This window comes from Micromys minutus (genome assembly GCF_963924665.1).
Source record: "Micromys minutus genome assembly, chromosome: 22".
In the NCBI taxonomy this organism is placed as follows: Eukaryota; Metazoa; Chordata; class Mammalia; order Rodentia; family Muridae; genus Micromys; species Micromys minutus.
Genome location: NC_137957.1, coordinates 15,933,298 through 15,949,317, shown reverse-complemented (window position 1 = coordinate 15,949,317; position 16,020 = coordinate 15,933,298). Strand labels below are relative to the sequence as shown.

Genomic DNA, 16,020 nt, shown 5'->3' with positions numbered 1-16,020 from the left:
CTCAGTTAGTGACATCATCAAGATGTCGACAACAGTGCGACTTCACTGTCCTGTTAGTTAATATAATCACATGGCATAAGCTAAAACGGTGTACCCATATCCTCCCACCCTTTGAATTTCTTTCTTTCTTTCTTTTTTTTTGGTTTTCAACTTCTTGGATGCCCATGGAATCATGGAAATAGGAGACCCAGGCAGGCTGTGATAAGGCCTTTGCATTTCCTATATTACTAGGGACATAATATCAGACCTAAATTGTTGGCACATTGTTTTGCACGACATGTTTACTGGTTTCTACAGGTGACTAAGATTTTCCCCAGGCTCGTGCCGTCAACACTAGACGGCAGCCAGTACAAGCTAAATGCTTCGATCTGGGTAGACCCCAGAGGTCATGTCAATGTGCAGCTGCTGAGGCCAAGACTTGGGAGAACACAAAGCCCAAGCCTGAAATGTACATTGCCAGTTGCTAGACAACCAGCTTCAACAGCGGGTAGCTAGGAGGGTCAGTCTGCTTAGACAGGAGCAGGCAGCAGGGCTCCTCTGGGTAACGCCTGCCACTCTGGCTACTGTCTCCAAGCCTGTTTTTCTCTCGCTGAGATAGACTTTTCTTTCTTTCATTGCTGCCTGGTCTTACTTATGCCCCCATTGAGCTCAGGGTATCCCTGTTTTTGTTTTTAGTTCCCAGTGACAGAGACATAGATGGGCTAAGAAAAGGAGAAGAGGTTGATGCTCTCTCCTTCCAAGTTTTTTTAGATGCTATTGTTTTCCGGGTTCTGTATTGGATTAGGGTGCGTAATCCAAAGTCGCATGAGGTAAAGTATAATGTGACCCTCCTAATCCAAGGCATCCTGACTGATACCCTTTTTAAATGGGGGCATTCACTCTGAGTTCTTACTGTGCTTGCTTTCTTAGACTGGGAGACACAGTAGCGACTGGCAAATTATAAACTGGAGGGCAAGGGTCAGAAAGAGTATTTAAGGGAATATTGAAGGTTCAAGTCACCAGGAAGATGAACAACAAAAAACAGAGAAAAAACAATTCTGTGGTTTCAACCTAAAGCAGGGAAGTCCATAAGTCTTGCTACAGATTGTGATTGTGAATACATAACTTTCATAATTATTAGAAGCCAGGTGACAGGTGAGATTTATTTCCTGATATGTGAGACTTATTTACTCCAGAGGACTCTTTTCAACGATGGATCCTGAGCAGGTGGGATACGACTAACCAGAAAGAATTCATCATCGCTAAGACTAAATGCAGAAAGGGCTCGTGCAGCCTTTATGACTGCGAAACAGAGGATTCACGTGCCCAGGACCAAATAGGTAAAAGAAGTCACTAATACCATAGCTGGCCCGTTTTCCCATTACCAAAGAATCAAGATCTAGGAAAATCTCCATAGGATGCTCTGGAGAGGAAGATAAAGAAAGTCCGTAAGATGTTCTAAAAGGTGTTCTAACACATTGTCTTTTGTCTTACAGATGCGCAGTCATCAGCAAAGGCTCCCCTTGACCTTGTCTTTACCCATTAGGACCTCTCAGACCCACAGGAAGAAGAAAGGAATGCCTGTTATATTTCTGCATTCAAGTTTAGACTAATTGCTAATGGGAAAAAGTGGCCTCTAACGGGACAGTATCAATTAGAGCAACCCCTTGTTGCTCGGTCTCTTTGTAGTAGGAAGGGTATTTATTAAGCCTTTCAGGCTGTCTCTCTCCATTTGACAGATACAAACTAATCAATTGTTGGTATAATATAAGCAGTTGGTCATGTCTGGTCTAGCCAGCAAGGCTCCCAGGTTACATACTGGTAAAGGCAGATAGTTCTCTTATCTTGATCTCTCTTGATCATGGATACCAGTTGCTACTCACCCATCAGCCTATAAAGTGATATCAGAGGGTTGCCCTTCAAAATTAATTGTTTCATCTCTTATAGGACTCTGTAAGGAAGAACATGTTTTCTATCCCTTGTCTGCTCCTATTCCCAGCACACAGATGTTGAGACACATGTAGACAAATCTATACCAGTTATAAGGAGGACAGTGGTTCCAGCTGGTTATCACTGGACTCAGTGGTTAGCATGTCTCCAGTCCAGTAAGAACCACCCTGTTTAGCTGCACTGAGAAGCAAATGTCTTCTGTGTAGACACAATACCAACAAGTTGCCAGGAGTTATTAGAGGTCACTAGGAAGCTGCCTTTGGAAACAGGATTTGTCTCTCCTGCTTCTGATACAACACACTTGTCTCAAAATGTCCTTCAAGGCCTCCCTTCTGAGTCAGGCTGTCCCTCTGATTCTGTGACAGGGAGAAAGGACAATAAGAGAATAGTGGTAGAGGAACGAGGTTGCATTCTTAAGGGTGGCTGAAGGGCGGGAGGAGGAGTGGGCTGGGGAGAGGGAGGAGGAAAAACTGCAGCTGGGTTGTGATACATGGAAGAAGAATAAACACATGGTAATAATTGACGAATATGTGTTTATTGATGGAGATGATGACAACGTATTGTGAAGTACAGATACTACTTTAAAAATATTACTTACTAAGATCTGCTGCTAGGAAAATGTGGGTGGGTATTAGGGAGAAGTGGGAATTATATATTAATATGTTATATATAATATACTACACACACACACACACACACACACACACACACACACATATATATATGCATGAAAAAAATGAGAGTGAATGAAGGGCAAACTTTCCAAGAGTGATTGCTACTGCTTACCTCATGATGTAAGAATGACCGCAGTAAGTCAGCTAGTGAGGTGCTTATCCATAGAGAAGACAGAGAAGACCCTTCATCACCATCACCACCACCACCTCCAAGAGTGATTGCTACTGCTTACCTCATGGTGTAAGAATGACCACAGTAAGGCAGCTAGTGAGGTGCTTATCCATAGAGAAGACAGAGAAGACCCTTCATCACCATCACCACCACCACCATCATCATCAAACTTCAAGCAGTAATTCCATCGTCGGACTCTGAACATGGCTTCCTTAGTTAATCTCTGCTGTTTCTTAGTCCATATTTTGCTGTGCCTCTGCTGTTTCTGTCTGCTGCCCACACTCACCCAAAACCGAAAGCACCAGATTTCTCTCTGGACTGTGATTTAGAAGGAGTTTTGATGGTCTTGGTTTTCTTTAATGTTCACTTGGGAACTTACTCAGCCCATAATTTGGCAGAATCTACATGGCTAATATTAATTATGTGATGCTAGGTATGTAGTTTGGATTAAACCTTATTTTATTAAGATGGTGTTGCGTGGCACTCCCTTCTTAGCCAGTCAACTGCCTTCTCCTGACTTCAGCTATGTCTGTCTGTAAAAAATTACCACACAGTTGGGCTTTTACACGATCAACGTTCCTTCTTAGAAGGAGGGCGTGGGCAGGGGTGATTGGACCTCACCACAGCCACCCCTCAAAGCCAGAGGTACTCAATTCTGCCTTCGTCGTATGTGTGTCTTGGGATTTTTGTGGAGGAGCTAGAGAATGTAGGTTGGGGAAAACTAGGGAGAAGGGACTTTACCTATGTGTCTACGGAGATGTTGTCACCTAGGCTGAGTGAAGAAGGCTCTATGGTGTCTGCTTTTAGGTCTCCTGTGTGTCCCTCAATAGCCCCATATTCTGCAAATCAGCCCCATAAATTCACTGGTTCTTCAGGGGAAACCCTTGGCATTTTGTCACTGGCTTCTTATGAGGAGGAACAGACACTATTTAGTACTCTCCAATAAGTCATTGTCACAACAAATGGTAAAAAATAATTTGTGTATGAAGATTAAGATGGTTGGATGTCCCTGGAATGGGGAAGAAATCTGAAAAACTTAAACAAGTTACACATGTCTGAGTGAAATATTTAAGATGTCTAAAAGACAAGACCTAGAGATAATATGTGTGATCTTAAAATTTCCAAGGTCAAAGTCAGTCAGACGTCAGCTTATGTCAGTGGAACCACTGTTCTGCTCTTGGTATCAATTACATCTGGCTTAAAGAACAAAGGTGTGTATCCAATCAAAGTTTACTTAAAAGTTTGGATTTTGCCCAACCTTTATCTAACTACTGCACAGTGATCCCGATGGATGTAGCTGACCTTCTAGATATTCAACAAGATGTTGAGACCTACATGACTGAGGACAGAGGTACGTAGAGGAACATCATTTTCATCTTTGTTCTCCAGTGTTAATGAGGCCGTGGGGGGGGGGAACAACTGTGGGAACAACTCTTGAGATGTCCTGAAATTGTAGAAAGCCCCCTGTTATCTTGTTCAGGGAGGCCATGGGGACCACACTGCATGGATTCTCACCAGTGTCCAGTCTACAAAGAGAAGGGCAGAAACAGTCCTTCCTATGAGGCCATGGTCAAGAACGGCCTTTGGCTTATCCTCACATAGATGGAACAAGAGGGGGTTGGTAAGAGGCTGAAGGATCCAGAGGTTCTTCTCATGCCCAAGTGACTCCTTAAAGATCAAATTCCCAACTGACTTTGACCAAAAAAAAAAAAAAAAAAAAAGTATAATTTTGCCCATTTTCATGGTCTTAAACGCCCAACAGAAAAATCTAGCCAGAGATTAAAATGATTGGTATATATATAAAAATCCACATGAGATGCTATTTGGACACTGTTTCTCACTAATGATTTTCTTCTTGCTAAGGAAAATGCTGCTCAGATATAAGACTCTAAGTCACATATTCCCAGATATAAGGACTCCAAGGTTCTCAACCTTCCTAATGTCGCAACCCTCATGTTGAGGTGACTCCCCACACCCCAACCATGAAATTATTTTCTTGCTACGTTACAACTGTATTGTTGCTTCTGTTATGAATCAAAATGTAAGCATCTGTGTTTTCCTGTGAACTTTGGGGTCAGGACCTCCAAGCTGAGAACCTCGGATCTAGAGACTCCCCTTACCATGTGGCTGCTGGCCTCTGTGCTGGCTTGGGCAGGAGCAGTGTGGCTCTTTTTCTTACCTCCTTCCTTCCTCCTCTCTGGGCAGATTCCCCTGCTTTCCTGCTGTATTGTTTGAAACTCTGGTAAAAATGTCCTTAAACTTTCTCTTGAGTCCATTCTTAAATTCTTTTGTCAACAAGACTAAGAATTCCGGAAGAAGACCCTGATTTCCCCTTTACCACTTGTACACAAGTTTTACTCTTATAAGTCTGTGGATTGATACCACCTTTCCAGAGAACAAACTGGGGTATTTAGTAAAGGCTAATAAACTTATTCACACAATTCAGTGGACCTACTCTTGGTGAAAGCTTTCAAAGATGCTTTAACATGTTATAATTTATGTCTATGTGTATTGGTGTCCCCCTGCAGGTACACGTGTGTTTCCTATGTAGTTCCTGTGGAGGCCAGAAGGGGCAGTGCTTTGCCTGGGGTTGGAGTTACACTCATTGCGACTCCATGTGCATGCTGGGAGTTGAACCCATGTCCTCTGGAAGAACAGCCAGTGCTCTTAACAACTGAGTGATCCCTCCAGCCCCTTAAATAATTCTTTTCAAAATACATTAAGAATGGCTTGGGATGAGGTTGCTTAATGTTGCAATGTCTGCTTTCTGAGCAATTGGAGGCTATTTAGGTGCTTATCATAGAGAAACGAGCAAATAAAATTTAGTACATATAAAGTCTGAATCACTAAGCTTGAAGCAGGCACTACACATGGCAAAACTGATAGATTGAAAGACCATAATAATTAGTAGGGGAAAAAATAGCACGAAAGAGAACTGTTCCAATAAAATCAAATAGCTGTACACACTAAATAATGCTACGTTTTCGAAGGATACATGCATAGAAATGGATATTAAATGTGTGCAAGAACCCGTATGGAATAATGATTCCCTGAGGTGACTAAAGGCTTCCTTCTCTTGTAGAGAGCTGTATTTTGAAGACTGCATCTCCAGATGTAGATTTTTATGCAGCTGTCAATGAATAGAAGGCAGACTCAGTAAGTCAGTAAAAATCAGCTCATCCTATGTGGTTTGCTAAGCACTGTCCTAGGTACCAGGAATAGCACAAAGAACAAAACAGCAAAGCTGACCTTCTGGGTGGGGACCCTGGTTAACTCCTTCCAGCATTAGCCCAGGTGAATTGTTGCACAGATCTAAGATTGGCCCTGAGAAGTCTGTCTGGGGTCTGGGGAAATGATGCTGATGTGATCCTATTTGGGGAGACTTGAAAATTCATGAAGAACCCATAGGAGAGAAAGCCTGTTGTGATCACAGATTATTCAGTACATTTGCCTCTTGCTGCTGTTTTTAGAAAGCCATCTATGTGGTACAACTTCATTCTATCTTAACAGCAACCACTTTTGAGATTCTTTCTACAACTGTTCAGAAACCCACGGACTGCCCCAGATTGCATTCTGTTTTGGTGACTCTTAGTCAAACTCACGAAATTCCCGTACATTTAACACACACATTAATGGGCTGTCTACTGGGGACTATGACATGTGGAAGAATAAGAAACAGAGATAAGTTGCTATTAAATTGCTTTGCAATTTTTTTGCCATCATATTTTCCCCCATATTTTCACAGTTACCCCATCCAGAGACAAGAATGAAGCTAGTAAGTGGAATCAGATCAAAGTCCAATTTGAGAAGAGCTGGGAAAGCAGTTCCCTCTATTTTACCAATGGTAGTCAATTACATATCCATTTTGTATGCTTTTGACAGAGCCCTCCTAAGGGTGTCACGTTGCTGTACTCGGAGTTACAAAGGTGAAAGAGGCAGATTCTTCACCAAAGCATAGAATTCAGTGTCAAAAGTTACTTTCCAATGGAAAGAAATTTATGTATGTTTTTCAGTTTCCCAGGCCAAAACCCAAAAGCCCGTCTAACCTACCAAATTAGCTTAGGTTGAGTGCTTGTATTACCACACAGGAGTCTGGCCAAACTTCATTCACTACACAATCAGATATGGAAAAGTTGCCTTTTTTTTTCTGTCTTGGGATCATTAAAAAAGCCCCTAAAATATCACTTGTTTAAGATTTTTCTAATTCATAAAACTATTTCCTAAAATGAAAAGCAAACATAGCATATATTTATAACATGGTGTTTTGACTATGTAGGTACAGTGTGGAATGGCTAAGAGGAGCTAATATCAGCATTAATCAATGCTAATGTTTTCTTCTAGTTTCAGCATTAATCAATGCTATTTTTTTTCTGTCAAGTAAACCTGAGATCTATGCCTTAAACAATCTTCAAGCCTATAAAACAGTGTTAACAACTGAAGTCAGCTGCTGTGCTCTTGACCACAGTTTTGTAGTTGAGATTTTATGCTCTTTACCTTCCCAGCCTCTCGCCTTCGTTCCCTGACAACCACTTTTCTACTTTCTGCATTTATGAACTCCATGTTTTAATCTCTTCATTAAAATATCCACACAATCAGTGTTTGTGTATGGCTGTTTCACCTACATGTAGGTCTGTGCACCAAGTGCTGCCTGGCACTTGCGGAGGTGTGGGGGGTGTCAGATGTCACGGGTGGTTGTGAGCCACCATGTGGGTGTTGGGAATTAGATCCTGGTCCTTGGAAGAGCAGTGAATGCTCTTTAACACTCCCTCCAGCCCTAACGTTGGTGCTTTTACATTCCACACAGAATAGAGATCTGATGGCTTCATTCACTGCCACCACCCCTTTGCGTCTTTCTGCCATGGGGACACCGAAATGCAAGAGTCTTCAGACTGCCTTGGCTCCTCAGGCCTAGACCTCTCAATAGATCAAGATTCTGCAGTTACCTGAGCCCTTTCTCCAGCTCCTTAATGCCTTTGATCTCAACTAGCTGAAAGGAGAAACACCTCATTACAGTGACTGCCATTCTAGTCTGGATGTACACATTTTCGTGTTACAGCCTCCCTGGTCCCACTCCCTAGGAAAGACTTTCCTAGTCGCATCGTAAGGTGTTCTCTCAATGTACATACAATGAGTTCAAGCCAACATGCAATCAATCCCTGTATTTGATTCTCTTCTTCAAATATCAACCTATGTAATACAAGTTACTGAAAGATTACTTATAAAGAATATTTCCAGACTTGTGTTTGTACAAGTAAAATTTCAGAGTGAATTAGCAAGTGTATAATATTATCTTATTTAAAAATCTATGCTTAAAATGTTGACTAGATTATCCACTACCAATATTTCCAAACTTCAATTGACCTTGCCCATGGTTTTAACCTTTATATTTTAGGTTACCATAATTTGTTTGTTCACTTAAAAGTAGTCTCTGGATGAGAGCATTCTGTGGGAATGGGAGCTGGGAGGAAAGCCAGTATTCTTATTTGTTAAAGCTAGTTATAGTTTAGGATTCCATTTATTAAAAAAAAAACAAAATATAATTATTTTAAAAATTAAAATCATCTCAAAGTTTTTATTATTGCTTATTTTAAAGTACAGAATATACACCATGGGTCTTTTATTTCTGGTCACTTCTAAAGAGATAAGAATCTATGAAGTTGGTGCGAAAATGAGTCCGTGACCAAAATGCTGACTCAGTAGCTACAGGAGATCAAAGGTTGTTCTACTCAATCAGAATCTACTACGACAAAGCCATTGTTTTCTTTGAAAATCATGTAGAGTTTAGAAGATTTCTGGGATTTGTGTGTAAAAGCACCTTCTTGGCTCTAACTGTGACGTTTTAAGGGAAGACTTCACATCTCAAGGTGGGAAGGCTCGGAGGTGGCGTTTTGTGGCCTCCTATGGTGGTTAGGTACTTCTCAGAAGACAGGACTGGAAATTAGATAATGTCTGATGTCATATTGTTCACAATACCCAAACCCCTGGTGTGCCGATGGCTATAAAAGCAGCAACTTCTGCTTCTCCCATCACAAGCAGACACCTAAACAGGTAAGCACTCGGACCCATACAGAGAATTGATCTGCTTGGTGCCATGCTACCTAACGAACGTGTTTCCCTGATGTTTCTGCCTCTTGCTCTCTTGCTGACAGGTTCTCCTCCTAGTTATCGGCTGTTCACACTTGCGCGGTCTGTGATGGCTGTCCTGCAGAAATCTATGAGCTTTTCCCTTGTGGGAATGTTGGCCACCAGCTGCCTGCTTCTCATTGCCCTGTTGGCCCAGGAGGCAGATGCGCTGCCCATCAACTCCCACTGCAAGCTTGAGGCGTCCAACTTCCAGCAGCCGTACATCGTCAACCGCACCTTTATGCTGGCCAAGGAGGTATGCCTGCATCTCTCCTCTCCATACCTACTTGGGATTCAAGTCACCCTTGGCATTTTCTTTGAAGCAGTTGTAAAACTCTTTAGGGGCACTTTATCTTCATAGGTTTCTCCCTATGTTTTCAATGTCTCTTTAGAGACTCTTTAAGGACCAGATCTTTATTTCTATTTTTATTTCACGGTCTCAGGACCCTTTTCTAGTTTGGCCGTTAGGATGCATATACTGAATTTTTATTGACAGAGGAGCATTTAGAAGGCCACCTATTACTTGCGATACTTTTCAATTCTCTGTGCTCTATTCTCAGTTCATACTCTCAGTGGTTGGTCTTGAGACCCACTGGGGACAGACATCTCTACTTACATGCTTTTCTTCCACCTCCACGTTATCCAGGCACTTAGGGGTTTTTCTCTCTCCCAGGCCAGCCTTGCAGATAACAACACAGACGTCCGGCTCATTGGGGAGAAACTGTTCCGAGGAGTCAATGTAAGTTCTCATTGTGCCGAGCAGGGAGTACATCCACTCAGGGCTAGCTAAGGTAGATCCTCCGGGATGTTCTGTAATATGACCCCTGCTCTTTCCTGTCTACCTGCAGGATAAGGATCAATGCTACCTGATGAAGCAGGTGCTCAACTTCACCCTTGAAGACATCCTGCTCCCCCAGTCAGACAGATTCCAGCCGTACATGCAGGAGGTGGTATCCTTCTTGACCAAGCTCAGCAACCAGCTCAGCTCCTGTGTAAGTCTTTCCCTTGGCTCTATGCGCATCTTCTTTCCTCTCCTATTCCAGTTAGAATCTATGGTCTTGCCCCCCCCCCACTAGAGTGAGGAGGGCCTCAGCAACACCAGCACCAGAGGCCACTGAAATAGGTCACAAAGCGATTGCTTTGGCTTTAGTTGAGTAATTCTTTGAGTGAAGCCTTGTCTTACCTGTGGAAAGAAAGCAACCCGAGTTCTGTATGATGAGAAAGATGTTGGAAACTGTAAGGGGGGAAAACAGCCTCGTTTTAGAAACAGATCCACTGAGTTACAAGTACTCATGGGGAGGGAGATCCACTAAGTACAAGTACTTGTGAGGAGAAGCTGACACAGAGTGAAAGTTGATGGGAAAGAGCAATGGGAAGGCCTCATGTCGGAGGTATGATGGGAAATTAAGAAAAATCAGTGTGTGAGTTTGAAGCTTCCAGACACCCCATACTATAAAGCATATCCACAAGGATAGATGGAGGGAGACCAGGCATTTAGGAAAGGCCCCACTGTCACATGAGAAACCTTAGGCTCATTTCTTGTTCCACACTCCCACCTTTGATGAGGCTCAGCTCAGGTTTCATTTCTACCGTTCCTGCTACTGGTGGAAACCTCAGCAGGGTTCCCCAAAGATGAGGACAGCTCTTCTGTAAGGGAGGGACCTGGATTTCAGTGTCCCAGAGAACGAAAGAGCTCAGAGAATCTAGGTCACCGTGAAATCTAGGTCACTGTGGGCAAAAATGACTGAACGCCTTTACTCCAGGTGAATGGTCACATGCCCCCGACACACTGAGGTAGGTATTAGGCCTCAACCTGACAAGGTTCTGTTAGTGAGGCTGCTTTTATTTTTGTAGCACATCGGCGGGGATGACCAGCACATCCAGAAGAATGTAAGAAGGCTGAAGGAAACAGTGAAAAAGGTACTGACAAGCTATTTGCTGGGTGAAGCATGGGTTTCTTTCTCTGTTTACCAGTCCCTTCTCCTTTTTTACTTGGTTTGTCTACCGTCTGGTCCATTACTTGCCTAGCTGCATGTGGGTCTAGCTGGGTCTATAGATCTCTCAGTCTGTCTCGAAATTTGTAAGTCATTCATTCTAGAGCTAGCCCAGAACTTAGCTCAGCCAGTCCCGTGAGCATACGCTCAGAGGACAGCTTGTGGCAGAGCTGGTGCTCAGAGGCAGCATTCCCGGGAAAGCCAGTTCCCACCAACTCACATACCCTGAAGAAGCCTGCAGTGGAGACTAGAAAGCTGGGCACGAACTTACCTGATGTGATTTTTCCAGCTCATTAAGCTGATGCTCTGAAACAACAACAAAAGAGCTGGATTTGCATATAGGATGAATATTTAGAATCACTGGTATTTATAACTATCATCCTAATTACAATATAGTGCCTAATAGCTACCTATTTAAGATTAAATGGGACAGTGGATAACCTCCCAATTTACTTGACCTGGTTTCAATGTCGATGTGATGGAGGTGTGAGAGTTGGAAATCCTCCCCTTACTTTTTAGCTTCATTCCTTAGTTTTTTTTTTTTCCTTCACACCCCGATCAAGTCACTAGTGAGTGCCTACTGGAGCTATTGCAGGACTTTACAGCAAACAACATCGCTGTGTGACCTCTTTGGGGGAACAGAGCATTAGCAGGAGGCTCAGGTCAGCAAGTTTGACTCACCGTAAAGCCAGAGACTCGATCCACAGCAGTGAAAGTGAGGCACTTGGCAAGTGGGTGTGGTTGAGCACTAGAAACAAGAAGGCTTCTGCTGATGGAATTTTCAGGAATAGCCCCTTCCATCGAACCTAGATGTTCTCTTCTTGTTGCGCATAGTCTGAGAAACACAACTCTTTTCGTTTGAATGTTCACGGGCTTTGCAGCTTTTGAGTGCTCTGACAGTTCTTGTTAGACGGTTTGTGACCTCGACCCATGGGGCTTGGATGTCGCCGCTCCAAAGGCATACACTAAGCTTATTATCCATTTACCTCGTCTTTGGAAAGGTGAAACGTGTGTGAGAAAGATCTCAAGGAGATGTGAGCTCTGTAGGAAAACGTTTTTTTCTTAAAAGCCCATATTCCATTTTCAGTCACGGAAGAGTATTCAGGCTCGCCCTCATGGCTCTAGAAAAAGCACCAGTAGCGGAAGGAATGTCATGCAGAGAAAGCTGAGAGGGGAAGTGGTCAGAGCCCCCTGGGTCCGCAGAGGGCGGGCGCCTGGAGGAGAGTGGAACGGAGAGGGAAGATAAGCTACAAAGGTTCTTAGGTTTGGGAGCCTTTAAGATACAAAGTAGCAAGCTTGGCCTGAGAGGAAGGCCGGGGAGGGAAAAGAGAACAAAGTGTGGGGGATTTGAAAAGCTACAAATCCTCCACCAGAGGATTCTTCTTGGCGCAGTCTAGACCAAGGATAGTGGATTAGGTGGATCACAGAGAGACTTGCTTTGCCTTTTGAATCCAGATTTTTGTCTCTCCATTGAGGTTGAGAGGTTCACCCTGTTTACTCTCAAATAGACGGGGGACAAATGACTTCTATCTGGACTTTTACAAGTTTAAGGAATGAAGCAGACAAATTGGACCGCCTCTTCACACACACACACACACACACACACACACACACACACACACACACACGAAAGAAATATGTTGTTTGTCTTGTTTTTTCTTTTGTTAAGAAAGTGAGCACGGGTAAAGCCCGACTACCTGGGTACATTTGTGTGTCTTTGAGTCAAGGGTTTTGAGTTGAGCACCCATCAACAGTTGATGACGGTGCAGGCTATGTGTCAGGTTAGCTGGCTTAGCACTTAGCATCTCCAAGTCTCAGTATGGCTTCCTACTGCTTAGCTTGGTTAGCAGTTGAACAACCCCCTTTTTCCCCCAACCCCCACTAAAATTTACTTTTAATTGACAAATGATTGTGAAATTTGTAGGATATGGTGTGAAAATTGATCTATGTGTGCATAGTGCAAGGTTCAACAGGGTGGATTAGTAGGACCACCAAACGCTCCATAGATGTGAAATGCAGGTAATATAGATAGATAGCTGTGGTACCCGCAGGTCAGAAAGGCGTACTTGCAAGGTCTTTAGCAAAGCATATTATGCTAATGCTAAAAATACTTTTTGTTGATTATTAATTTCATAGAGAAGGCTGGTACTTGGTTTTAGTGCTCAGCAAGCTAATGGTACCATCTCTTTCTAACTGGTACCTCCTTAGAAAATGTCACACGTGCTCAAGTCAGTTTGTGTTCTTATTTTCACAGCTTGGAGAGAGCGGAGAGATCAAAGCGATTGGGGAACTGGATCTGCTGTTTATGTCCCTGAGTAAAGCTTGCGTCTGATCCAGAGAAGCTAGAAAATGAGTAACTGGTCCTTCCTGCCTGTTAAAAAGAAAAATGAGATTCCTGAACGGACTTTTTTACTAAGGGAACGTGAAATGCTGAACTCCACCATCATTAGAAGATTTCACTTGAAACCTAGCTCAGCTGAAAAAAGAAAATTAATGTCATGTTGTCTCTAAGACCAGAGGTAGACTTGCTAAGCACAGTGATTTTTTGACAATATTTTGTCACTGTTGGTACAATAGAAAAATAATTATTTTAGGAGATTACTTTCTCATTCCTTTAGGAAAAAAGCCTATGTAACTTTACTTCTATAACCAATGCTTTATATAAGTATGTTTATTTATTATAAGTATACATTTTATTTATGTCAGTTTATTAATATGGATTTATTTATAGAGTCATATGATATTGATATTTGAGTATAAGGCAAATAATATTTATGATAATAACTATGGCAACAAGATACCTTGGGCTTCAATAAACTCATAAATATCACACATCTTCTGTCTTGTCATTTTTCTCCCTTTAATGTCAACAATATCATCATTACCCAATCATTCTCACGACTTCACGCTTGACCCACAAAAAATTAGGTAGCTATAGTACTATATTGTTAAAGTTTGTTCCCAGAGGCCTGTGGTTTGGTGTGTGTGTGTCTGTGTGTATGTATGTATGTGTGTGTGTATGTATGTATGTGTGTGTGTTTGTGTGTGTATGTGTGTGCATGTATGTGTGTATGTATGTGTGTGTGTTTGTGTGTGTATGTATGTGTGTGTGTTTGTGTGTGTATGTATGTGTGTATGTATGTGTGTGTATGTATGTATGTGTGTATGTGTGCGTGTATGTATGTGTGTATGTGTGTGTATGTGTATGTGTGTGTATGTACGTGTGTGTGTGTATGTGTGTATATGTGTGTGTATGTATGTATGTATGTGTGTGTATATGTATGTGTGTATGTGTATGTGTGTGTGTGTATGTATGTATGTATGTATGTGTGTGTATGAGTGTGTGTGTGTGTGGCCATGCACATAAAAGCCAGAGGTGGATATAAGGTGTCCTGTTATATCAGTCTCTGCATTATTATTTGGGATAGAATCTGTTACTCAATCTGGAGCTAGTCTGGTCAACAAGCTCTATTAATTCTTTGATATTTGTCCCCCATATCATGGAGTCTACATCCTTGTGTGGCCACACTTGATTTTTTACATGGGTGGTAGGGAATCAAACTCAGAGCCTTGTGCATTTACACTAAGTACTCTTACCATCTGAACTATTTCCCCAGCCCTGTAAACACACATTGAAGGCTCTGTTTCCAGGACAATGGTTATTGAGAGGTGGTAGCATTCAGGCCTGCTGGAGGCTTTTCATGTCAAGTGGTTATACCCTTGAAGGAGATAACTGGGCTCAAGTCCCTTTTACTTTCTCTTGCTTATGAATCTTGGGCATGAGCTAAGTGACTTTGCTCATCATGCATTCACTCACTGTGAATCAGCAATTGAATGACTGATTGCAAGCCCAAGCACAGTTGACCCAGTTGGCCATGAACTGATTATCATGGCCTAGCAGCACCCAGACTCCTTTTCGCCCATGTCTAACTTGTCTGCTTCAACCATGTTTCTCTCTGTCTTGCTGGTTCTGCTAAGTGTCAGTCATTAAGACAGCATCTGGCAATAGTGCTCTAAGATATCAGAAGAACAAAATGGCTGCCTTCTTTAAGGCTTATTTGTCATGCAGGGGTTACTGTCATAAAATTCCCTCACTGGCTTAGAAAGGCTTATGAGAATCTCATGCTTGTCCTATGGTCAGGACTGACAAACTGGTCTCATCAGGGATTACTGGTCTACCTTGTGATCTGGCCTTGTCTTCTTCAAAAAGCTGGGTTGGGGTGGTGGGCTGAGGTTTCCTTTTTCTGCAGGGCCTGTCCATTTCTCCACGTGTTTCACCTGCCCCATGACCTGATTTATCATTCCCAATGCTCTTTCCTCTGTATCTTAGGTATAAAGCATGTGCTTTGCTTCTCGAATGTTTTTCATTCATAGAGTCTAGTAGAAAAAGCCTTTAAACTGCCATCTTTGCCCAGAAATCTTACAACCTAAGAATTTTACCCTAGGCTTTAAGAACAGCAGCTATTAAACAAAACAATAGGGACTTTCTATTAATTAGCTAAAAATTAGATGCTTTCCCCATCTCCTCCTATATGAAGAGTACTTACAGGGGGTAGTATTTTATTTTAAATGTAGAGATCTGACCACATTGACATCAGGTAAGACTATGGTAGCTGATGAAATTCCATGAACGTTCTGTGTATGGTGTTGGAACACACTTCTCCGCCACCCTCTGCCCCCTGCTTCTTCCTTTCAGAGACAAGACTGGGTGTTGTGTTGAAGGAAGAGGAATTAGGCTGTTTGATTTCTCTAGCTCCTCCTCTTTCCCCTACCACTTTACGTGTCCAGTATGACTGAAACAGATCGCCTTTACTGACATGCCTGCTCTCCAGAGTTTGCTTGCTCTTGGTTAATGGATGTGGTTAGCAGGAGGCTGAAGAATGAGAACGAGGCCAAAGCACTGAGTCCCTGCAGCCCTGGCTGGGTTGCTGTTCACATCAGCAGTGCATTTCTCTGAAAAGCCAAAGCTCCGTCTCCATCGATCTTTGTGCTATTGTTCTGTTAACTGCTCTCGAACTGTCCCCGGTGGGCTTTGAACTACTGTGAGCTCTACAGAACTGCGGAGTTCCTTATTGCTTTCCCTTAACTTTTTCTCCAATGGAATAACAAACGTAATTGTTATTCTCTC

General features: G+C 42.6%; 1 protein-coding gene across 1 annotated transcript; it reads left to right on the top strand.

Moving 5' to 3' along the window:
• Nucleotides 1–8,968: 8,968 nt before the first annotated feature.
• On the top strand, nt 8,969–13,224 carry IL22 (interleukin 22; the record flags this gene model as incomplete). Its single annotated transcript, XM_080935322.1, has 5 exons — nt 8,969–9,154; nt 9,572–9,637; nt 9,747–9,890; nt 10,753–10,818; nt 13,147–13,224. The coding sequence occupies 5 exons, from the start codon at nt 8,969–8,971 to the stop codon at nt 13,222–13,224; spliced, it is 540 nt and encodes a 179-aa protein (XP_080791448.1).
• Between the last annotated feature and the right edge of the window lie 2,796 nt (nt 13,225–16,020).